Raw genomic sequence first — 24,580 nt, 5'->3', positions numbered from 1 at the left:
GTAACAGTATGTCACAAGATGGGGAGAAAATTCAACTGGGGACGACGACTCCCATTTTAAAAGGGTGCCTCTGTGACCTTGAAAAAGACTGGTTTAGATTCCAAGAGAATGGCTTATCTAAAGGTCATGAGCTGAAGCTGGTTAAATTTAGGACTAACATACATTGTTTTTCTGTAGGCAAAGGGAGTGGGATCTGCAGATTGTGAAGTAATTTTTATGATGATGAGGAAAAGATGGAAATTCATTTAAAGCTTATGCTATATCTTCCTCTGCATGCATATGCATTTCCCAGTGAAATCAGTGAGGTCTTTGTGTACATCAGGGCAATAAAAACTTCTGTAATGTCCAACATTCTTAACACATACCATGTATTTGCTAAAAAAGCAGGGTTTTCTTATCAAGAGCCAGGTAGATAGATTAGGGGACTAAGGGTTTATCTACACTTGAAAGATGTTGCAGATTAACCTGAGTTACTTTGTGATAAAATGCCTTACATCCATGTGCCAGAGTTCTTGTTGCGAATCATCTGGTGTTTTACCCTGTGTTAAGAAACCCACTTTGGAAGCAAGTTTACACCTATTTGAGGTTTAATAAACTGTGAGATGAGTTTACCAGCAACAAAGAGGTCTGGCTGCATCCCCATCCTGAAACAACTGTTCTGCATCTGGAAATCCGCTCCCTGGTATCCTACACTGCTTTGCTGGCTACCTGGATTGGCCTGTCTATTTTACCTGTGTGTTCTCTGTTGCTCCTGCGTCATCTTGACCAGATATTATTTCTCTGTTAAAATGTTGGCCACAGCCAGAAGAGGCACTATGTGACTACAGCTTATGGTAGATTCACACATATCAAGTAAAAACCTGATTATCCAGCAGCCAAGCACTGTGCTTCTCGTGGTCCTGTCGTAAGAATATTAGGGACACAATAAGGTTTCTGGAAGAGCTTGTGTGGTCTGCAGCTACTATGATTAGCTGGACCATATTTTTGACAGAGATGCCACCACTGAACCACAGCATATTATGGACTCCATTGAGGATACCCTGGCAGATGCAGATCCAGAGGGATTTATCCTAAAATCCACAATCTCATCGACCCACTGAATCCCAACTCAGACAATACCAGAGATCCAGAAGTCCTCCTCTCAAAATCACAAGCAGAGGACCAACCTGAATCTTAGGTGGAAACCCAATTTGGAGAGGAAACCTCTTCCAGTAAGTGTGATGTGCTATATTACAATACAACTGTACTGGGTGATTTAAACAACTTACCATATATACTTGTCCATAAGCTGAATATTTTTGGTAAAAAAGTGATGCGTCAAACAGCGGGGGTCGGCTTATAAATGGGTCTACACCAAAATTTTATGATTTAAAACTCTATGGAATCATTGAATTGGATATCTAATACATTGCCGTTTTGTTTACCTGAAGCATCTGCAGGCATAGAGCCCCTCAGCTCCCTGTGGCCACAGTTCACCATTCCCAGGCAACGGGAGCTGTGGGAAGTGGCATGCCGCTTCCCGCAGCTCCCATTTGCTGGGAATGGCTGCCTGCAGATGGTCCAAGTAAACAAAACGTCCTGACCTGCCAGTGGCTTACCCTGACGGGCTCGGAGCCAAAGTTTTCCAACCCCTGAAATATAGGGTCGGCTTATGAAAGGGTCATACGGTTTTTGCTATTTTTACCTATCCATTTTGGGGGATTGGCTTATAAATGAATGGGCTAATGAACGAGTATATACAGGAGATACTGTCAGGATGCCTCCACGTTGGGCTATCCTCCCTCCACCTCCTCAGGTTTTAATCTCCAACATCCCCAATGTTCAAAATGGGGGCTGTGCCAGAGAGTTTAAAAACTCTGTACTGTTTATTTCTCTGAAATATGCAAACACAGCCACCACTCAGTTTTACCAGGTCCCACCCCCACAGCATTTACCATGGTGCTTATTGGTCCATCTCTCTCCTGTCAGCAGCCCTCCCCTTCCTTCTGTTCAAGAGGGCACCATCATGTGGGTAAAAATGAGAGATAGAAAGGAAGGCACACTTCTTGTAGCAGCAGACGCAGGAAAGAAAAAGCACTACAAACGCTTTTCTGACTCTGTTTTATTAATGAAGCAGCAAAGAATCCTGTGGCACCTTATAGACTAACAGAAGTTTTGCAGCATGAGCTTTCGTGGGTGAATACCCACTTCTTCGGATGCAAGCAGTTTTATTAATGCCTTCCTTCAACTTTGAGCAAACTTGAGTTCTTTTGAGGTAAATCATCCAACTCATGTTACACAGACATTTCAAAAAGGAAAGGGATTTTAAGGCATTCAAGCATGCCCGTCTTTGGGTTACTATGGGATTGTTTTTATTTTTTGCTTCATTTTATGCTGATCCTTGGGTGTTCAAGAGAGAGAACGATAATGCTCTGTTTTGGCATCCTGACTGCACAGCAGTGCAGCTTTCTCAGCATTGCTCATATACCTTGTGGTTCCTTTCCACTTCTGCACAAGCTCTCAAAGCACCACCCCGGCAAGTAATAGTATGGCATGTTGTCCTTGTTTGCACATTGCGTTTTTTTTTAAACAAAATCATTTTCTGCCATTTGGGAACATGCCACAGGGTAACATCCTTCAAAATAAAGACAGGCTACCAAGGTGTGCATGCAGTTACTAGCCTGCATCTGCTGCTCTCCCTCACCCTCCTCAAACTCAATCCTCAGCCTGCCAGCATCCTGCAGAGGTACATGTGCAACTAATGGCCTCTCCCTGCTGGCCCGTCTTCCTCTGCCCTGCTACTGGCAGTCTGCATAGGTGCACATCCAATTAGTAACTTCCCTCCAGGTGACCCAACCCATCCTCCAACCACCCCTCATCACCACAGGCCCAGCAGTCCTACACAAACAGAGAAGAATGTCTGAAAACATCTTACCATCTCCAAGCTCACTGAAGACTGGGGAGAGTCTTTGGGAAAGGGATTCCAAAATTGGGAAAAAGCAACATTTTATCACTGTTGGCATAGAGAGTACAATTTGGACAATAACTCTTTTTCCCCCTCTTTCCCTCCATAGCATCTAACACATTGGCATGACCATGGACAGGGGCACTATCAGTGAGTGAATACCTGACCAATCTACATGTGAAGAGAAAGAGGACAAGGGTTGACATGGTTTACCAACCTCAGTGTGTGGACAGAGGAGTGGAGGGAAGGTTTCCTTAAGCAGGCTAGAGGAGAAAAAGGACAGGGCACTGGCTAGTACTTCACAGGCACAGTTGCTGAGGATCATGGAGAGGCAGACAACCCTAATGGAGAGCATAGTGACATTATACTGAAGGACACCACCCCAACCTACTCGTGTTCTGCAGCCCTCTCCCTCAGAACTCTGTATGCCAGGATACACCCTTCACTTCAACTTCAAGGAACAGGCCCTCTCCTCAAAATTCTGTGCCACCAGATAACAAGGAGAACAGTGCATACTGGGAGACCCCCCTTCACTCTCTCATTCACAGGACTCAGGCCCTTCTACCACTGTTCCACATCCCAAGATGCATAGAACATTTCTGACCCACACTCCAAAACCTACACAAATCTGTAACCACAAAAGCACTAATTTGAATGCATGCTGAACTTTTTTTTAAATCTTTTGCACTGGGTTTAACTTTGTACTCTTATGTATGTCGAATAACATTTTTTTATTAAATAATGTTCAACTTGGTATGGTTATTTAATTATTGAAAATGGCATGGCATTGTTTGAAAACTTTACGAGAGCCTTGCCCAATAAGTAAAATACCCACCTGTGCTATAATAGACACCCCTGAAGGATGATAACCTCCTCACATGAAGCTTGTTAAAATCCTTTTACACAGGTTTTAAGCTTGTGGAGTGGTATGATAAAAAATCATGATAAAAGCCATACACAAAAGTACATACGTTTACAAGTTTGCCTAAGCCTCAAGAACATAATGCATCCCTGACACTGTCCCTGATCAATTGTGGCATTTCACAGAGGCCGCCTCTCTGGTTGTTCAAAATGTTCAGGAAGTCTTCCTACCTTGTCCTTCCATCTGGAAAGACACTCTCATTCCTCCAACATATGTTCTGCAAACACAGCCAGCAGCTATCACACGAGGCAGATACTGCTCATCAGCCACCAGCCTCAACATCAGGCACCTTCATCTACCTTACCATCTTCCAAATGCACACTCCACTGCTATTCTGCAGCTGCCTAGGGTATATTTACATGAGTCCTTTCAGCTATTCAAGTGTCCAGTTTCATAAGCAAGAGAAGCAGATGATAAATTCAGTCTCCCAGTGTGACTGGAGGAATGTCAACATCAGTGTCCACAGAGACAATAGGAGCAGAAGCTCCATTTCTCATAGCAGAAAACAGACCAGAATTTCTAAAGATTATGGTATCATGGACCTTTTCAGCCCGGCCCACATATTATTGGTGAACCTTCCACAGTGATCAACCAGCCCAGGAGCACTGTGGAGAAAAGAAGTCTGAGGCCTGCTTGGGTCTGTAGGGTAAAGAATGGGCACATGCGTCCTTTTAATGGTCCTAGTACAATTTGGTAACTCCAGCTGTGCAAGTCCATCAGTAACTTTGTATGCATTGCCTAGCCATATTATCTGGGGGAACAGCACTTCCTTGATAGCGGGCCACAACTACATTACAACTGCCCTAATGGCTGATCTACCAGCACCAAACTGGTTAGATACTTACTGGTAGAAATTAGGAGGTGATGAGCTTCCAGATAACAATGGTCATGTGCTTCTCTACACTGAGAACGATGGTAGTATCGTATTAACAATAGTCTTAAAATACTTTGTATTTTAGTTATGACAGGTTAGGCAAATTTTGTTATGATTTACAAAATTGTTCTTCTGAGTTCTTGAGAAGGCTTCTCTTTGGTATGACTGCTACAGTTGTTCACATGAAAACGCCAAATCATCTCCCCCACATGCAGCTTGTACTGTGTGCTAAGGAAGTCTCCAGAGGTCAATAGGGATCAGTTCCTCTTAAGGGCCCTGAGCAGTGGTGGAGCCACAGTTGCTATAACTTGTTCTTTTTCCCCTACCACCTTCTTGAATAGGGAGATATACCCAGCATATCCCAATAGTTATGGATCCAGTGGCCTTGGTTCACCCAGCCAAAAGTTCACTAAGGTGCAAAGATCCCCTGCTGAGCCAGGCTCCACGGGTTATAAGGTTTGCATACAATTTGTGTAGGCTCATAGACTTCCTATCCCACTCCCTCTGATCTTTGCACTTATAACTAATTACATGCTGTTTGGGGCTTTTTGCATCCCATATGGAGAAATGAGTTTTTAAAAATGTTTATTAGGCAATTGAAAGTCTTCCCTTTTCCTAAAAAATTACCAAGTTTTTCACAGGTTATTGTCAGTCAAATTGAGTGGCATGTGCAGGTAATGCACAGAACTTTGCCAAATCCTCTTGCACACTGTTTTGAAACATGCCTTTATTTTCCTATGTTCATTTTTTAAGAACAGATATCTCACTTCAATTTAACTGTGCTTTTCTGCATAATAAATAGACCACAATGATTATCGGGCAGACAATTTGTGGGAGGATAGATGACGCCTACTCAAAGGGAAGCACCTTTTGACTCATTGGTAAAACAATGTTGCACTATAAGGTCTTCCCCACATATGTGGGAGAAGTTTCCTAACTCATAAATGTGCTTCTGAAGATTTAGAGACAGATTACTGACTGATGATTATCTTAATGGGATTTTTGCTTAGCAGCTTTAGAAAATAAACTGACGCTTTCTTTCTAAAGTATGTATTTTACTGAATCTTACTCACTAAATGTTGCTCCAGAGTGAAACTTTTATCTCTTATTGATCTTATAAACATTTTAATGCATCTTTTTGCCATTTTGTACATAACTGTTTCCTAATATTGTAATCCATTTATCATCACTTTTAATTTCCTGTTGCAAATGACCATGGGGAAGTTTGTTTGTAAAAACTTTGCCCACTTTTTCCCTGCCTCGGTATTCTTTGTGTGCAAACTTGCAAACAATTATTATTTCCCTTCCTTAAGGGAACATGGCTCCTACTCCAGATTTAAATCCACCAAAGATTAATGCAGTTTATTTTCTGATAGGGAGTTCTCCCATTAGGACTTGTTTTAGATAATCTTTTGCTATGTATGAAAAAAATAATTGCATCAAGGATTTGTAAGAGAGTGCCTTCGATGAGATATCTTACCTAGACAGGACCTGGGTGGAGGTAAGGTTCCATCCTGCTGTGACTATTGCTATGACTGGCCATAAGAAGATGATGCCTTATCCAGGGTTACTGCAAAGGTTCTCGATATGTATGTTTGAGCGATTATCATTTTGGCTAAGATGTGCAATTAGGGACTGAGCCAAATAAAACCAAGATTAATGGTGTTTGTGTGAGGTAGTTGGCAAGCATTGTATTTGTAGAGAGTAAAATACTCTAATGCCAGGAAACTTATTCTGTTTCCATTAGAAATCATAAAAATAAGGTGATTAGGCCAAAGAAACGTAACTTTTGAAGGGGAAAGGTTGCATAGACCTATTCCTTAGAGCCTGCTAGCCTTTTTGATGGTTTCTAGGTCTGTCCTGCAGATCTCTGTGCTGTAGTTACTGTTTTGCTTTTTGTTTTTATTAAACATTTTTGAAAATTTTACCCTAAGTTTGGAGCATAAGTCCCATTTTAAAAAATGGCTTCGGCTCTTATTGACTTGCAATGGAATTTGGCCTCCTAGGCTCTAACTGACTTTTAATGAGACTTAAGTTATTTTTGAAAATGGGACGTAGACCCTTAAGTCACTTTGATACATTTGAAAATGTTACTCTCACTCTAATACAGGGGTCGGCAACCTTTCAGAAGTGATGTGCCGAGTCTTCATTTATTCACTCTTTTTTAAGGTTTCGCGTGCTGGTAATACATTTTAATGTTTTTAGAAGGTCTCTTTGTGTAAGTCTATAATATACAAGTAAACTATTGTTATATGTAAAGTAAATAAGGTTTTTAAAATGTTTTAAGAAGCTTTATTTAAATTAAATTAAAATGCAGAGCCCCCCGGACCGGTGGCCAGGATCTGGGCAGCGTGAGTGCCACTGAAAATCGGCTCGTGTGCTGCCTTTGGCACGTTGTCATCTAATCTGTCATCAGACTTTTTTGCTTCTCCTTCCACCCACTCCTATTACTTGAACTGTCAACAAGAAAACAGCTATACAACTTTGCTAATGCTACTACACGATAAGGGCCGCGGTATTTTTTGTTAATGATTGTTCATAGTCTTTTCTGTTGCATTTATCACCATAACATCTGAGCATCTCACGGGCTTGAAAAAGAACTACTCTCACCACAACCCTATGAGATAAGTTAATATGATCTGTCTAGATCAGTGGTTCCCAAACTTGTTCTGCCGCTTGTTTAAGGAAAGCCCCTGACGGGACGGGACGGTTTGTTTACCTGCCACATCTGCAGGTTCGGCCGATCGCGGCTCCCACTGGCCGCGGTTCGCTGCTCCAGGCCAATGGGAGCTGCTGGAAGCGGTGTGGACTGAGGGACGTACTGGCCGCCACTTCCAGCAGCTCCCAATGGCCTGGAGCAGCGAACCGTGGCCAGTGGGAGCCACGATCGTCCGAACCTGCGGATGTGGCAAGTAAACAAACCGTCCCGTCCCGTCAGGGGCTTTCCCTAAACAAGCGGCAGAACAAGTTTGGGAACCACTGGTCTAGATACTTATATGGCCTTATCACTGTAATGTCAGAATACCTATAATTATCCCCATTTGCAGATGGGAGAATTGAGTAACCCAGTTTTCCACACAAAATGTGTGGCAGAGCTGTGATTAGATCAGTTGAGTCACAGTCTAGTACATTAGGCACAGACCATCATAAGATCTGTCTTGGTCTCCTTTAGAGCTGCTGTGATCCATGGTGTCACTGAAGGCTTCATGTCAGAGGAGAAAAGCTCTGATTTAGTACTTACAACTACAGGTTATGTATGCAGTGCCTGCCACTACTCCCTTTTTTAAAAATTTGCCGTTTTGTCAAATTCTATAGTCAGTGCGATACACTCTCCCTTCCGTAGAGACTCCTGATGCACTTCCATGATCCCCAGGAATTGCTGCCTTATTGTAAAGAGCATTCTGCATGTTCTGTCCTACTTCCCTTTGAGGAGACACTCATGTACTCCTTCTGCTAAGAGGACTTTCTCATGTGTACTTCCACCTGAAGAGAGCCCCCTATGCCTGAATATAAGGAGTTACCTCCATGTCCCCCTGATTCTCTTAGGCCTGGTCCACACTGGGGGGCAGTGTCGAGGTAAGATACGCAACTTCAGCTACGGTACAGGAATACCGTAGCTGAAGTCGAAGTATCTTATCCCGACTTACCTCCCGTCCTCACCGCTCGGGATCGACGTCCGCGGCTCCCCCGTCGACTCCGCTACCGCCACTCGCTCCGGTGGAGTTCCGGAGTCGACGGGAGCGTGTTCGGGGATCGATATATCGCGTCTAGATGAGACGTGATATATCGATCCCCGCAAAATCGATCGCTACCCGCCGATTCGGCGGGTAGTCTGGACGTACCCTTAGAGAGACATCTCAAGTGCTTGTTCCATGTGCATTGTCCGTTAATTCCCATAGCAAAGAAACCCTGCCCTTACCCTAGAAAGAGCTGGCCCCCCAGCTTGCTCTCTAGGAAAAATCTCTAACCTACAAGAAGATAGTTTCTCTTCTTCTAGTCTATTCTTTTGCATTCAGGCCCTATCCTGCAGTGGTGGTTCAGTCAAAACTCCCACATTGTCTGGTTTAATGATTTTGCTTTTCTGCTGTAAACTCACAACAATTAAAGTGAATTGACAGCAAATCCTGTGTAGGCTGAAGGAAAACTTGAGTGTAGATTGAGAATGGCTGTCTCCGATCCTAGCCAAACCTTTGTGCCAAATGTGTGCAATATTCGTGCTGTGGTGCACGTGATTTGCTGCTATCAGGGCCTTTCAAGCAAAAAGGGTGAAATTGTCTAATTCTTTCAGGGACCGATTGTGCATGTTTTGTAGCTTCCTGTAATTTGACAGAACACATTGTAAAACATTAGTGTACAAATAAACAAAATGTTAAAACAAAAGCAATCTGGAATAGAGGGGGCACAGTTTCTAAGTGGCATAAAGCCTCTTCCCTTAGGTCTGTTCCAGTTCCCATAGCCTTTAACTGTGACTCGTTGAAATGTCCCATTACAAGCACAGCAGCGTATGAACTGCTAGGCATCAGAATAACTTTTTCCCTGGGCTTTTGATATGTCAGGATATTTAGTTTTATTACTCTCCTTATTCCTTGGAAATGAAACTGCTTTGGTGTTTATAAAGCAGAATCAGTCTCCTTAATAGTTTATGAATAAGTTACTGTTTAAGTTTTGCACAGTGGGACTTGCGTGCATACCTTGGATGTAGACATGAAAACGATTGATGTGCATTTTGAATCCCACAATAATATTTGCAAATACAGTTAGTCTGCCTTCCAGCCTGTACATATGCAAATCATACAGTATTTAGAGAATAAGTGTCATCAAGTTTTAAAAAAAGACATATCCTGAAAAATGGATGTTTAATAGGATTGGGGTTATAATATTTCTCTTTCAAAAACCATGTTTCACTTTGTGCGTTGAATGCTTGTATAACTGAATCTAGCATCTAAATTGGGCTTGGGCATACCTGATTAAACAATTGGCTTTTTATTTGTGCAGTGGAATGCACATTTTATTGTATAGAGAACCAATGGGAGCATGGTTAAATAAGTAAAATGGTTGCCATGTTTAAAACAAACAAAAAGTGTAAAAGCTTTGGCCTTGAAGAGCTTTCTTGGATGTCCTAGAAACTTGGGTTTCCGTTGCTATGGCAAAACAACTCGGACAAATCCTGCTTGCCTCTCCTGAGCAGTTCCCATTGAAGTCAGTGATTAAGGTGAATAGGATTTGGCTCACATTGGTAACCAAAAGGTTTATGAGCTGTTGCAATATGATGGGAGAGTCTTGTGCTGTGGTATTTTACCTTTTGAGGTTAACAACCTCAGCTTGTGAGCAGGGAAGGGAGACCGCATGAAAGAAAGCCTGTTGTGGTAAGGGAAAGAGGAAGTGGAAGCTATTCTTCAGCCAGTGAAGGAAAAGGGTACATGGGGAAGATGATAGAGGGGATGGATTTAAAGCAAAGCCAGGACATACATATGGAGGGGAGGATATAATTAAAGAAACAGATTGTGACATTTGGGGAAAAGTCATTGGGAGGAACAAACATAAAAGGTCAAATTAGAGCATTAAGGACCTGGTTGAACAATGAGTATGTCCAGCTCTCATGCAGTGCAAGTCCAAAATAGGAAACGGACGCACCCCAGAATTTTTCTGTGGCCTTATGTAGACATCTTTATTACTGTGCTGGGCCTTAGAGAAGAAGGAGTAGTAGGGAGAAGTAGTTTGAAGAATTAGAAGAAGAAGTAGAATTAGAAGAAGGGAGAAAAGTTGCTAATGGGAATATGATGCAATAGTCATTTAGCTAAAATATAGAAGTAGACCAAGTAAAAGTGTGCTTGGGTATTCAGTATGCAGAGCTTGGCAGTCTCTGTCAGTGAGAACAGGAAGCTGCCTATGAGAAAGACATGTTTAAGTAAGGACATTATCTGAAGCAGGATGCTTTCACTTCTGAAAACCCTGAGCAAGTTTTAGTATTAAAACTGACTTTCTCATACAGTCTTTATGCTGACGCAGAATATAGTTTTAGAGACTCTCCTGTGAGAAGCCTGGAAGTTCTGGGGAAATTTGATTTTTAGATACTTATAAAGAAACAAATATGAAGCAAATGTAAAGGTAGAGAAATTGGTGAGATATTGTAGTGAACTGTCTTGTATGTGTTTTTACCACTTTGTTCTAGTAGGGTGGCATCAGATTCTCTCTGCTGTCTGCCATAGACTGTGCTAGCAGATAACAAATTCTTCAAGAGGTAGTGAGAGTTGTACTTTTGGAGGGAGGAGGATTTGAGATCTATCCCTGCTGTTACCATGTGATTCAGAACAGCCATAGTGTTCAGCATAGTGACAACCATCTAGGAACTTCATGGTTGTTTTTTGTTTTGTTTTTTTACATTGTGTTTTCTGCTTGTATTGTTACATAGACTCAATTTTTCATGTATCAAAATACACAAGTTTACTGAATGTTTCTAAGATGCAAATTAAAACTGCAGTTAATTCAGTCTCTCTGCCCCATAATAGTCTTCATCATTGCATAGGTTTTCCCCTGACCCTCTTTCTAGCTCCATTAACATGTAGAATAAATGTTTTTCTTGACTTGAATAGATGGTGATTACACCTTGATTATCGTTTTTTGTCCCCTTAAACCTGATTCTCATCTGTGGTCATTAGGCGTTTCTTCATCATTAGGACCACGGGCCTTACTGCAAGAGATCTAAATTAAGATGATCCTCTTGTCTGTGCCTTCTTGACTGAAAAATCCTCAGTGGACTGGGCTCTAAATGCTCTTCCTTGGCTCTCTCTTATAGCTTGAAGGTTGTCTCACATCTCTGGGATGGTGTGCATGAAATCTTCATAAGTAACACAAGATTTATTAAGAATAAGCAGAGACAATTGAATTCAAACAAGTAAACAGCATGTATGATGTATCTAGTTTTATACTCTGTTTAACTAATCTAGGTGTATTCCCTGTGTGTCATTTTAGGAAAATAGCATATTTTGCTTTTCTACAGTATAGTTTTTTTGTGGTCCAGTTGGTCTCTGAGACCCTTTTTGGCAGCCAGTGTTGGAGATGCAAATTCTGCTTTTGGATGTTTCATGTCATCCTCTCTCACTCTTCCTCACTGGGATCCTGCAGTTATCACAGTTTTGATTTGCCCTCCTGTGACCTTGCTCACAAAAGTAGTTATCCAGGTGTACCCTTGTGGGGATGAGTCTCTTGTAAATGTCTCTTGTCTCAACTCCACTTTGCCACTGTAGTTGTACAGTTTAGGTTCCTGTTTGTCTGTACATTTTTCACATCTTAATTCAAAGCAGTCACCCTCCCACTTAGTGGGCTGTCGGTTCTTTGTGCTGTGCTAACCACCAGACTTTCACATGTTAATTTTGCTGACAGTAGGTTTCAACCTGCAACTGGAGTCCTTTATGTTTTGTGTTAGAGTTTAAACAGAAAGGACTCATTTTAAAATGATGATTTCTCAATATTCATTCTGTTCTATAGCAAATATGGATTATTGACAAATAACAATCTGTTACAGACTTCCAAAAGCATTTGTGTATCCAAATCTCATTAAACATACTGAGTCAAATGCATCCCTGGTATAACTCCTTTCAAGTATTTCTCCATTTTATGATACCCTTTCATAAAATGCGTGTGCTTCCAGAAAATAGTTTCATTTTTTCATAAATATCTCCCAAGTTACCTCTTTGGTAAGCATCAGAGCTGTTTTTAACCAGGTTAAACTAGAAACACCTGGAAATCCATGTGACGGTCTAAAGTAGAAAAGCCTTCTGATATTGTCAGTTTAATGTCTTTGTATAGCTTCTTTTCTTCCCTTCTTCCTATTATTTTCATAAAGAGTTGTGAATGGCCTTAACCTATGTAACATACCGGTACTCTGAAAGCTATTTATCATTAACATGTACCTGAATCTCTGAGCTAAAGATAATGTATTTGCAACATTGTCCTATATAACTTCTTCAATGTTTTAGATTGTTGTAATTTTTAAAGATGTATATTTCACTTCACCAGAGTGTAGCCTAGTGTATGCCTGGGTATTGGTATTTTTCATTTCAATACTGCCCTTAATTGTGCTGTTACACTTGGATTGCTTTACATCGAAAATCTGTGTAGGTGGGAAATTGGGTATAGTTTAAATTAGATTCCTGAAATTTGCAGTCAAGTTATCTTAAGGCTGGGCCTATGAGTCATTTCATATTAGCTCTCAGTTGCTCAAAATGTGTTGTACATAACCCTCCTTTATTTCTGTAAATCTGAAAAAGAGACAAATTATTTTCTAACAAATCTTCAACTCTGAGAGCCCGTTCTTAGTGCAACTCAGACCGATTTAGCTGTAATCTCCAGAATTCATGCTCTGTGAGCTGGTGAGATCAAGCAGCAGAGTAGAGGTTTAGGGCTTTCTGTTGGATACCCCTCAGCTCCAGTGGGTACCCAGAAATCTTTGTTGATCTGCAGGTTGGGGCAGAGGTACAACTTCTTGTCTCTTCATTGGGCAAAACTGTGTGCCTTCCCCCCCTCAAGAATGCCATGAAAACCGAATTAAAACTCGTTTGCACAAACCTACATGGTAGTCTCTGTGATTAAAGGAAGGGTGGGGGCCTTAAGTAATAATGACCATTGTAGCTTTATCTCCTATCTCTCTCTGTGCATGCTACTTTTGCATGGGTCTGTATATTTTAAAAAACGGTCATTGTTGGATTATACACTTATGTTAATGAAAGAATGATCTAATCAATGCTTAGGAATTTCTTATTCAATGTATTATTGAATATGCTCTGTTTAGCTCTTCTGTTTCTAGTCTCTCTCTTTTCTGGTTTTTCTTTTGTTCATTGTTCATGAAATGGCTATGTATAGCAAATTCAAGTTTCAGAGTGTTTATTCATAGACTATTTGCATATATGACATCATGCAGCACATTTTGATGTTCTCTTATAACTAGCTTTGCCTAAAAACTTTGAATTTACTGTATATGATCATTTTGTCTTTGCAACTACTCTAAAAAGCTGAGTCAGAAACCAAATACTTTTATTGAACTGATTTAGCTTTCTCTGCATCCAGAGAAATAGCAGCAAATGGTTTCAGCTTCTCTCTGACTTCCAAGATGATGTTCAAGATCCGACATAAATTCTTCATGGCTTGCCTTTTGGCATTAAGCCCACTTGATACGGGTCCTTTTGTGGTCAAAATTGCTGTGGTGATTGTTCAATATGCTTGTCAGCAATTTATTGTCTTTGATTAATAAAATCAAAAGGTTGGCCTTAACTTATCATGGAATTTAGGATCTCTCTTGGGTTAGAGGATTAACGTTATGACTGCTTCTTACACTGTATGTGGGGGATGAAACTGGAATTTAGTGTCAGGACCAGTAGCTTTTATAAGCCTTATAAAATTCTCCAGGGAAGCAGTCATCTTCTGGAGGTTTCCTTTCTTTAAGCTTTTTATTGTCTCCACTACTGTATTCATCCTTCTCCAGAATTATTTTCCTGAATTGGCAATCCTCTCTCTCTCTCTCTCTGGGCTTGGCTACACTTGAGAGTTGCAGCGCTGGTGGAGGCTTTCCAGCGCTGCAACTTAGTAACTGTCCACACCTGCAAGGCACATCCAGCGCTGCAAGTCCCTGACTGCAGCGCTGGCTGTACACCTGGTCTGCTTGGGGAATAACAATTGCAGCGCTGGTGCTACAGCGCTGCTCGTAAAGTGTGGCCACAAACCAGCGCTGTTATTGGCCTCCAGGGTATTAGGAGATATCCCAGAATGCTTTTAACTAAATTACTCTCTTGTTTTGTTATGATGCCTCTCTTTGTTTTGTTGTGAACTCGGGGCTCTGGGAGCTGCTTATCTAAAAAACAAACACAGCTCCTGTTTGCTGTGATCAATCAATTGAGAGAACCCACTACCTTGCTGTGAATGAGGCAGGCAGGGGGATGAGTGTTTGCTGGAGGAGAGAAACTGCGGGGGAGGGAGGGAGAAAGGGAGTCCGTTGGAGCAGCTGCTTATCTGGTCTGCAGGCTGTTTGCAGTTAAGAGTAAATGAGGGGGCAGGGAGCTGATACACAGTGTCGGCTCCAAAAATCCACACTCTCTCTCTCTCCCCCGCTCCCTGTCACACTCCACCCCACCTCCCTCTTTTTTGAAAAGCACGTTGCTGCCACTTGAATGCTGGGATAGCTGCCCATAATGCATCACTCCCAACAGCGCTGCAAATGTGGCCACACTGCAGCGCTGGTAGCTGTGAGTGTGGCCACACACCAGCGCTTTCCCTACACAGCTGTACGAAGACAGCTGTAACTCCCAGCGCTGCACACCTGCAAGTGTAGCCAAGCCCAAAATGTGTGTGTGTGTGTGTGTATATATATATATATACACAATTTTTTTTCAATTTTTGAGAAGGAATTAAGTTTTTCTGGGTTATAGTTTTTAAGGAAGATCACTGGTAGCTTGGGATATTACAACCAATCTGTGTAATATTTTGGAGGATACAAATACATGTAGCATGCTGTCAGTTCAGATATGCAACATACATGATGCATGAAGGCACCTCTTATCCCACAGTTAGGACCAAAAAAAAAGGATTCTGTAATTAACAATGGCAGGAATAATATACCCATGCCAGAAATCTTACCTCCTTAAATATGATGATTTCCTATAAACCATGCCAGCTCGGTGCCCTGAGATCAACACTGATGCAGAGGGGGATGCAGCAATAAGGAAGGGCACTGATTTAGAGCTGGTTTTATAGTAGCCAAATCAGGCTCTAGATTGTCTCAGGGTGGAAAAGGAGCCTTCTGTGAGCAGATGTACTTTGTTTTGTGCAGAAGGGGGTGGGGCAAATAGTCATAGCCCTGGTCTACACGAGTTTAGGTCGAATTTAGCAGCATTAGATCGATTTAACCCTGCACCCGTCCACACGATGAAGCCATTATTTTCGACTTAAAGGGCAGTTAAAATCAATTTCTGTACTCCTCCCCCAATGAGGGAATTAGTGCTGAAATCAACCTTGCTGGGTTGAATTTGGGGTAGTGTGGATGCAATTCAACGGTATTGGTAACCGGGAGCTATCCCAGAGTGCTCCTTTGTGACTGCTCTGGACAGCGCTCTCAACTCAGATGCACTGGCCACGTAGACAGGAAAAGGCCTGTGAACTTTTGAATCTCATTTCCTGTTTGGCCAGTGTGGCGATCTGCAGGTGAGTGCAGATCTCATCAGCAGAGGTGACCATGATGGAGTCCCAGAATCGCAAGAGCCCCAGCATGGACCGAATGGGAGGTACGGAATCTGTTCGCTGTATGGGGAGATGAAATGCCCAAACATTTGAAAAAATCTCAAAGGGCATGAAGGACAGAGGCTATAACAGGGGCCCGCAGCAGTGCTGCGTGAAACTTAAGGAGCTGAGGCAAGCCTACCAAAAAAACAGAGAGGCAAATGGCCTCTCCGGGTCAGAGTCCCAGACATGCCGCTTCTATGATGAGCTGCATGCCATTCTAGGTGGTGCAGCCACCACTACCCCACCCCTGTGCTTTGATTCCGTCAATGGAGTAGCACGCAACAGGGATGCGGGTTTTGGGGATGAGGAAGATGATAGCTCACAGCAAGGAAGCGGAGAAACCATTATCCCTGGCAGCCAGGAACTGTTTCTCACCCTGGACCTGGAGTCAGTTCCCCTCAAACCCACCCAAGGCTGCCTCCCGGACCTGCCAGGCGGAGAAGGGACCTCTGGTGAGTGTACCTTTGTGTAAATATTATACGTGGTTTAAAAGCAAGCATGTTTAATGATTGTCATTGCATAACAAAGCATGGCAGCGTATGGTCCCGGTGTTTGCTGGCATTCAAACAACATCAGTTCTTTATCTCTCTGTGTTATCCTCAGGAGAGTGATATGATATTCCTGGTCACCTGGTTGAAATAGGGTGACATTATTAAGGGGACATTCAGAGGTGTCCATTCCTGCTGGGCTGTTTGCCTGTGGCTGAACAGAAATGTTCCCTGCTGTTAGCCATGCTGTGGGGGGAGGGGTGAAGCGATCATCCAAGAGAATTGGGGCTGTGTGTGGGGGGTTTAGTTGGGTTTGTGCTGCACCTGAAAACCGCAGCCCCTCCTCCTTTTAAATGGCCAACCCAATGGCTGCTTGGTTTGGGAAATGAGGGCACTGCTGTTTGAAACCATTCCCATATGTTATGAAGGTTAAGAAGCCAAAAGACTGTTACTTACCATGGCTGCCTGCTAGCCAAATTCTGTTGCCCGGCCCTGCATGAAAGATCTCTCACACCAAACCGGCATACCCTCAATAAGAGGCAAAATGCGACCTTGTACCGAAAGCACATGTGCTATGTAATGTTAACAGCAAGGTTTACCGTAAAAGTCTACCCATTGTTCTCTATAATGTGTCTTTTTAACTACCACTCTCCCTTTTTTCCTCCACCAGCTGCAAATGTTTCAATGCTCACACTATCTTCTCTTTCCCAGAGGCTAGTGAAGATTAGAAGGCAAAAAAAACCACACTTGCGATGAAATGTTCTTTGAACTCATGCAGTCCTCCCACACTGAAAGAGCCCAGCAGAATGCATGGAGGCAGACAGTGTCAGAGTCCAGGAAAGAACAATATGAACATGAGGACAGGGTGGCGGGCTGAAGATGATAGGTGGCGTCAGCTTGGTGACAGAAGGCAAGAAGCAATGCTGAGGCTACTGGAGGAACAAACTGATATGCTCCAGCGTATGGTTGAGGTTCAGGAAAGGCAGCTTGAGCACAGATGGCTGCTACAGCCCCTATGTAACCAACCGCCTTCTTCCCCAAGTTCTATAGCATCCTCACCCAGATGCCCAAGAACGTGGTAGGGGGCCTCCGGGCACCCAACCACTCCACCCCAGAGGACTGCCCAAGCAACAGAAAGCTGGCATTCAATAAGTTTTAAAGTGCAGTGTGGCCTTGTCCTTCCATCCTCCCCCACCCCTCCTGGGCTACCTTGGCAGTTATCCCCCTATTTGTGTGATGAATTAATAAAGAATGCATGAATGTGAAGCAACAATGACTTTATTGCCTCTACAAGTGGTGATCGAAGTGGGGAGGGGAGGGTGGTTAGCTTACAGGGAAGTAGAGTGAACCAAGGCGGGTGAGGTTTCATCAAGGAGAAGCAAACAGAACTTTCACACTGTAGCCTGGCCAGTCATGAAACTGGTTTTCAAAGCTTCTCTGATGCGCACCACGCCCCCCTGTATTCTGCCCTGGTGTCTGGCTGCACGTAATCAGCGGCCACGTGATTTGCCTCAACCTCCCACCCTGCCATAAACTTCTCCCCCTTACTCTCCAAGATATTGTGGAGCACACAGCAAGCGGTAATAACAATGGGAATATTGGTTTCGCTGAGGTCTATCTGAGTTAGTAAACTGCACCAGCATGCTTTTAAACGTCCAAATCCACCTTCTACCACCATTCTGCACTGCTCAGTCTATAGTTGAACAGCTCCTCACTACTGTCCAGGGTGCCTGTGTATGGCTTCATGAGCCATGGCATTAAGGGATAGGCTGGGTCCCCAAGGATAACTGTAGACATTTCAAGGTCCCCAACAGTTATTTTCTGGTCTGGGAAGAAAGTCCCTTCCTGCAGCTTTTGAAACAGACCAGCGTTCCTGAAGATGCGAGCGTCATGTACCTTTCCCGGCCATCCCACGTTGATGTCGGTGAAATGTCCCTTGTGATCCACCAGTGCTTGCAGCACCATTGAAAAGTACCCCTTGCGGTTTATGTACTCACTGGCTTGGTGCTCTGGTGTCAAGATAGGGATATGGGTTCCATCTGTCGCCCCACCACAGTTAGGGAATCGATTTGCAGCAAAGCCATCCACTATGACCTGCACATTTCCCAGAGTCACTACCCTTGATAGCAGCAGCTCTTTGCGTTGGCTATCACCACTCACTTCTCAACTGTGAGGGCTGCTCTCATCTTGGTATTCTTGTGCTTCAGGGCAGGGAAAAGCAAGTCACAGTTTCATGAAAGTGCCCTTACGCATGCGAAAGTTTCGCAGCCACTGGGAATCGTCCCAGACCTGCAACACTATGTGGTCCCACCAGTCTGTTTGTTTCCCGGGCCCAGAATCGGCGTTCCACAGCATGAACCTGCCCCATTAACCTGCCCCATTAACACATTGCCGGGGCCTGTACTTTGAGAGAAGTCTGTGTCCATGTCCTCATCACTCTCATGATCGTGCTGCTGTTGCCTCCTTGCCTGGTTTTGCTTTTGCAGGTTCTGGTTCTGCATATACTGCAGGATAATGCATGTGGAGTTCACAGTGCTCATAATTGCGGTGGCGATCTGAGCAGGCTCCATGCTTGCCGTGCTATGGCGTCTGCACTGAAAAAAGGTGGGAAACAATTTGTCTGCTGTTGCTCTGCCAGAGGGAGGGGAAACTGACAACATGGCTTACAGGGTTGGCACACAGAATGGCCCCCTCAAGGATTGAACTCAAAACCCTGGGTTTAGCACGCCAATGCTCAAACCACTGAGCTATCCCTCCCCCCACTATTGACCGTGGGCGGGGAGAGCAAATGAATACAAAACAAATCTGGTCTCTTTATTGTTTTGATCCACTCCATCTCTCTTATACATCTTAGGCTGGTAGCAGATGGTGCAGTACGACTGCTAGCCATTATCATCTCCTGGCTGCTCGCCAGAAGACGATGCAGTACGATTGCTGGCCATCCTCATCTCCTGGCTGCTCACCAGAAGACGATGCAGTATGACTGTTGGCCATCGTAGTCTCCCATTTATGTCCAGGTGCCTCCAACCAACCTCACCAAGGCCAGCCAGGAGCACACATGTCTGCCCAGGCGCCCCTGACCAACCTCACCGAGGTCGGCTAAAAGAGTACCCAGGAGACAGTGATGATGGCTACCAGTTGTAATGCACCATCTGCTTACAAAAGGCAATGAGCTGCTGCTGTGTAGCCATGCAGTACCATGTCTGGCAGCACCGAGGAGACATGTGAGCTGACAGTGAGGTGACAGCTGAGCAGGCTCCATGCTTGCCATGGTATGTCGTCTGCACGGGTAACCCAGGAAAAAGGCAAGAAACGATTTTTAGCCGTTGCTTTCACGGGGTGGAGGGGCTGACGACATTTACCCAGAACCACCCGTGACATTGTTTTTGCCCCATCAGACATTGGGAGCTCAACTCAGAATTCTAATGGGCGGTGGAGACTGCGGGAACTGTGGGATAGCTACCGACAGTGCAATGCTCCAAAAGTCAACACTAGGCTCGGTACTGTGGACGCACTCCGCCAACTTAATGGTCTTTAGTATAAAATTGATTTCTAAAAAATCGACTTCTATAAATTCGACCTAATTTTCATAGTGTAGACATACCCATAGATTCTAAGGCCAGAAGGGGCCATTGTGACAGTCTAGACTGACCTCCAGTATAGCATAGGCCATAGCATTTACTCAAAATAATTTCTAGTGCATATATTTTTAGAAAAATGCCAATCTAGATTTAAAAATTGTCAGTGATGGAAAATCCACTATGAACCCTGGTAAATTGTTCAAATGATTAATGACTCTCATTAATGTATGCCTTATTTCCTGTTTGAATTTTTTTACAGCCAATGGAACTTCTGTTGCACTGTCTTCTTCCTCCTCCATTCTATGGGACCCTGCAGAGGGGTCTTTTCAGTGTCAAGATCTAGTGGGGGAGGGGGGGGGAGAGTGGGAACTTAAGTATGAGGTTGTTGGGCCATGTGCTGCATTGTTTGCCTCTCAACAGCCCTGCAATGATTAGAATACAGCTTTCAATACAGCTCTATTTGCATGGAGGGAACTCTCTCTTCCTCTCTCAGGGAGGGATCTGTGAGACAGCTGTGATCAGTGGAGGCCCTACTAGCTCTATAGGAATCACAGAACCAGAAAGGGAGTGGAGGGATTGTTTGGGGTCCACACCAGAGTCAGTGTGGCGGAATGGAATCTCTGCATTGATGGCTTTTGCTAGAGAGTAACTTCATCTTATTCTGCAGGGGGCAAATCCTGTCTCTTCAGAATTATTTTGGAGAAATGTTGCAAGGAAGTTCTTGGAATCTTCTTCCCACTCACAGAATCTCTGTGGGAAGGGGTGATGTAGGACCACATTTGCCCTTTGTAGGCTGTCAGTGGTCACAGAGTCACCCATTATTACCCTATGATCAGGGTGCAGATCACATAGTGGGGTATCTGAGTTTGCCTGATACTATTTTGAGTCTAAGGTGAGCAAATACATTTTAAGTAGTGGTAATCTCGCCTCAGTTTGGAATTCTCTATCAGCTCAGCTCTGTTCTATCACCCAGTTTGTGGTGGTGATTTTTAAGATCTTACATTGCTGTATAAGTAATCTGTTGGTTGCTGAGGCATCTTCTGTCATTTTGTGTTTGAGAAGGCTGGTAGTGAAATATAATATATTTGCTTTATTTGACTGAATATGGTATCAGCGTTCCTGTTCCCTGTTTGCTGACTTCAGATTCTTGTTCTGGGCAGCTAGCTGCCTGAAGGAGAGCCAGTGTAGGGTAGGGGTATTCTATTTTTTCTCATAAAATATATTAAGTTAGTTGTAGGTTTAGGGGTTTTGTGTTTTACTCTAGCAAATGTTTTAGTTTCAGGGTCTTTGAAATGGTTTTCGTGTTTGTGGTGCCAATTTAGGAATGCATGTCAGAGTTACTGTGTTACTCAAACTGTGTGTGGGGAATTCCTCTCATGATAGTCTTAAGATTGGGTAATATATCTTCTGACTTCAGTGACCCAAAGAAATTTGCATACTTAAAATAAACTTACCTGAGTCCATATGGGCTTCTTCTGGGCTTCAGCAGGACTCCAAATCTAGCTGTCCCCCAGAATGCATTCTGGGACATCTGTTTGGAACAGGACACAGCTGGTGTGATTATTTTGGGAGGATGGACAAGACAGAAAATGAAAGGGGAAAAGATTAGTTATTTGCTAAGTGTCCCTTTTGCTGCTTAGGATATTCAGCAATGTAAAAAATACTTGTGTAATTCTCCTTTAAGAACTATCTGTTTTGCTAGATATGATGCAAAAAGATATAATTTTAAATAGGTGAGGACATTTCTATAGGACATATTTCTATTAAAATGTTTTTTTCTCTCTCTCTCAGTAGATAATTAAAAGTCTGGAAGACTTGATTTCAAAGCATACATCACTGATTTCAAAGGAAGTACATCTACATGAAGAGCTACAAAAGGAATTGATTTGAGAAGACCCAGTGTTGCAAAAATGACTTCAAGTTGTGTGTTTCCAGTGTTTGCTTTGATGATTTTGTGTTTAGCAGCTGCAGGTAGGTGGCATTATGTAAATTGTGTTCATTGTAACTCATTGTGTGCATTTGGAATTATTGATCAAAAATAAATGTTCATGCTAGAAGAATTTAGGTCAGGTAAGACTTGTGTAGAATCTAATTGCAGATATGAAGCAATAATGTATGATTGTGATATACCAGAAAGTACTGAGTGTTTGATGAGAAATAACTCTGCTTCTATAACGGAGCCCTCTTACTTATGGTTGCTGTTAGAATCTTTAAATTATTTTCAAATAGTTAATATTCACTGGCAATCATTCTGTTAGAAATCCTAAATAGATAACATTTATAAGATGCCTTACCAATTTATTATGTCAGTGGCAATATTTATGGTAATCCCTATGACCAAGACTTCAAAAAATTGTCTTGTCCAGGGCCAGTAGGAATCTGTGTGGGTGAGTCCATCAACTTCTGCAGAATCTAAGCTTTCATTTAAAAAAGAATTAAGTTTCTGGTCTTCTGGGTTTTGAAGAAATCCTTCCAAACGTGGACTAATTGTAAATGGTGCATCGATGTCTTCCTAAGTCTGCAGAGAGACAGTCCACTGCTTTTTCCACTGTTAGTGTGTGTGTGTCTTCATTGATAGTTAACCTGGTTGATTGGCACCTGAGTCTGAGCGACCAGGTTAGCCTAGTGCGGTTGCAAGCATCCCCTCAGCAAAGCTCTACCTATGTTACTCTGTCCTCACTGTTTCTGCACTTGCCCGTGTGTGTTTGGGGGCATATCCCATTGTCCTGTACTGTGATGTTCTAGGTTTCTTTCCCAGTCAGTTGTGTCAATTGCAGGAGAACTGGTCATTGGGGGAATTATGAACTATCAACACTTGTCTGTCTTTGCCTGTGTCCTGACTGCAAAATTTGCTGGTTCCAGACTGAGTTGAAACAGGCTCTAACTGATCCTCCTCATCCATTTAAACTAGCCCTGTCTTAAAGCACCTCCTAATCTGGTTAGAGGTTTTTCTGTGGGGATGGTGGGGAGAGGTTGGGCTAAAACTCAGTGAAGACATACCCACACTTCTCAGATGGGTATGGCAGCTGTGCTCTCAGCATGTCCATCTTTGCAGGTATCCCAGGATGAGAGGGCAGAGGGTCAGTCACCCAGTACATGTGTGGGAGGGATCCTGCCAAAACGACCTTGTCACCCCAGCAGAGTGCTCTGGAGGAAGGATGTTCTTGCCACTTGAAAAAAAGATTTGGTGTAAAAACTGAGAATGAATTCATCTGTTGGTGGGATGGGGGAGGTTGGGGCCGATAAGCCAGTCAGGGCTTTGGTTAGGTTTGGAGTTGGCAGGCTCCCTAGGCTAGAATTTTGGGTTGGAGCCAGTAAGTATCCCCAAGCTGGGGTTAGGGCTGGGACCAGTAAGGGTCTTTGAGACTGTCTCTTTGTATTTTTTTTTTACAGCGCCTAGTAAATGCGGCCTCAGTTCTGGTTGAGACGTCTAGGCGCTCATAATACAAGTGAATTACAACATGAGTTGTGTGCGTGCGCTGTATATGTAGTATTAATTAGGGGTGAGGAGTTCTGTCATTTGAAAGTTCTTGGGTCTGAAGATCCTGTGGGAGTGAGTATCTGACCAGCTCAAGACTGAGTAGGAGAGGAAAAGCTCAGGCACTAGTATATTTTCTGTCTGGGGAGTAGACTTAATCCTTGGGCTATTAGGTCCTGGGTAAATTTTTCTAGTCCTTGCTGTAGGGTTGCTGGGGTTATGTATGGACTTAATGTTTGCAGGATTAGGGCCTGTACTTGATATGGAGAACACTGTTTATCTTAAAGGACAGTTGTAAAAACTTTTAATGGTGACTATTGCATTAAAGTTAGCAGGAGTTATATAGACGAGGGAGATACATTCCCATTTACAGGAATTGGATCTGCTCCATCTTTTGTCACATGTAAATACTCTTTAACTAGTTTGTTATAACATCTCCTAAATGCAGCAATAAAAAGATCTGAAGGTTCAAGTCTCTATATAAACACACACACACGCATTTTCTGTGATACTCTGAAAAGTCCACTAAATTTAGATATGTATGTTAAAGTTGTCTCGCCTTAGTGAGGCACCCTTCGCTTTGTGTTCTCCTCGTGTGCAAGAATATTGTCCAAAACTGTTCACTGGGGAGTGGCAAACAGAGATGCAGCCAGTCAAAATGAGGTAGTGGGGAGACTGGACAGATGACTTGTTTAAATTTGGGATGTCCTCATTGTGGAAAAGATTACCAACTTTGGAAGAGACATGTCTAAGCAATCAAGTACATTGCCATCTGGCTTCCTTTCATCAATTACATGGAAAATGCTGTTTCAAGAATGCCCTCAGACCTTGAGGGACTTTGTCCAGGGCTGACCTACATTGTAAGCATCCAGTCAGTACTAGTAACTCTGATTATTTAATAGTACTTGATGCTAAGGTTCTGCAATGAGCTTATTGTGTTGTAAGTAATCTTACACAATATGGGGTGTGTCTGTCTGTGAGCATGTTTGCATGTGGAGATGAGGATATGAGTGCCAGTGTGG

At 43.1% G+C, this 24,580-nt stretch overlaps 1 protein-coding gene across 12 annotated transcripts in view; it reads left to right on the top strand.

Moving 5' to 3' along the window:
- Positions 1–24,580, top strand: part of TGFBR3 (transforming growth factor beta receptor 3) — a 184,620-nt gene that overhangs the window by 5,797 nt on the left and 154,243 nt on the right. For 11 of the 12 annotated variants that reach the window (XM_045026571.1, XM_045026568.1, XM_045026563.1 and 8 more), the window contains exon 2: positions 21,872–22,051. In XM_045026571.1, the coding sequence (XP_044882506.1) occupies positions 21,991–22,051 (61 nt within the window). In that variant the 5' untranslated portion in view covers positions 21,872–21,990. The remainder of the gene's footprint in view (positions 1–21,871; positions 22,052–24,580) is intronic. The other variant, XM_045026560.1, reaches the window with a different exon arrangement.

The sequence above is a fragment of the Mauremys mutica genome, chromosome 8 (genome assembly GCF_020497125.1).
Source record: "Mauremys mutica isolate MM-2020 ecotype Southern chromosome 8, ASM2049712v1, whole genome shotgun sequence".
Classification (NCBI taxonomy): Eukaryota; Metazoa; Chordata; order Testudines; family Geoemydidae; genus Mauremys; species Mauremys mutica.
The sequence above is the reverse complement of the archived record's forward strand: the minus strand, read 5'-3'. Positions and strand labels throughout refer to the sequence as shown.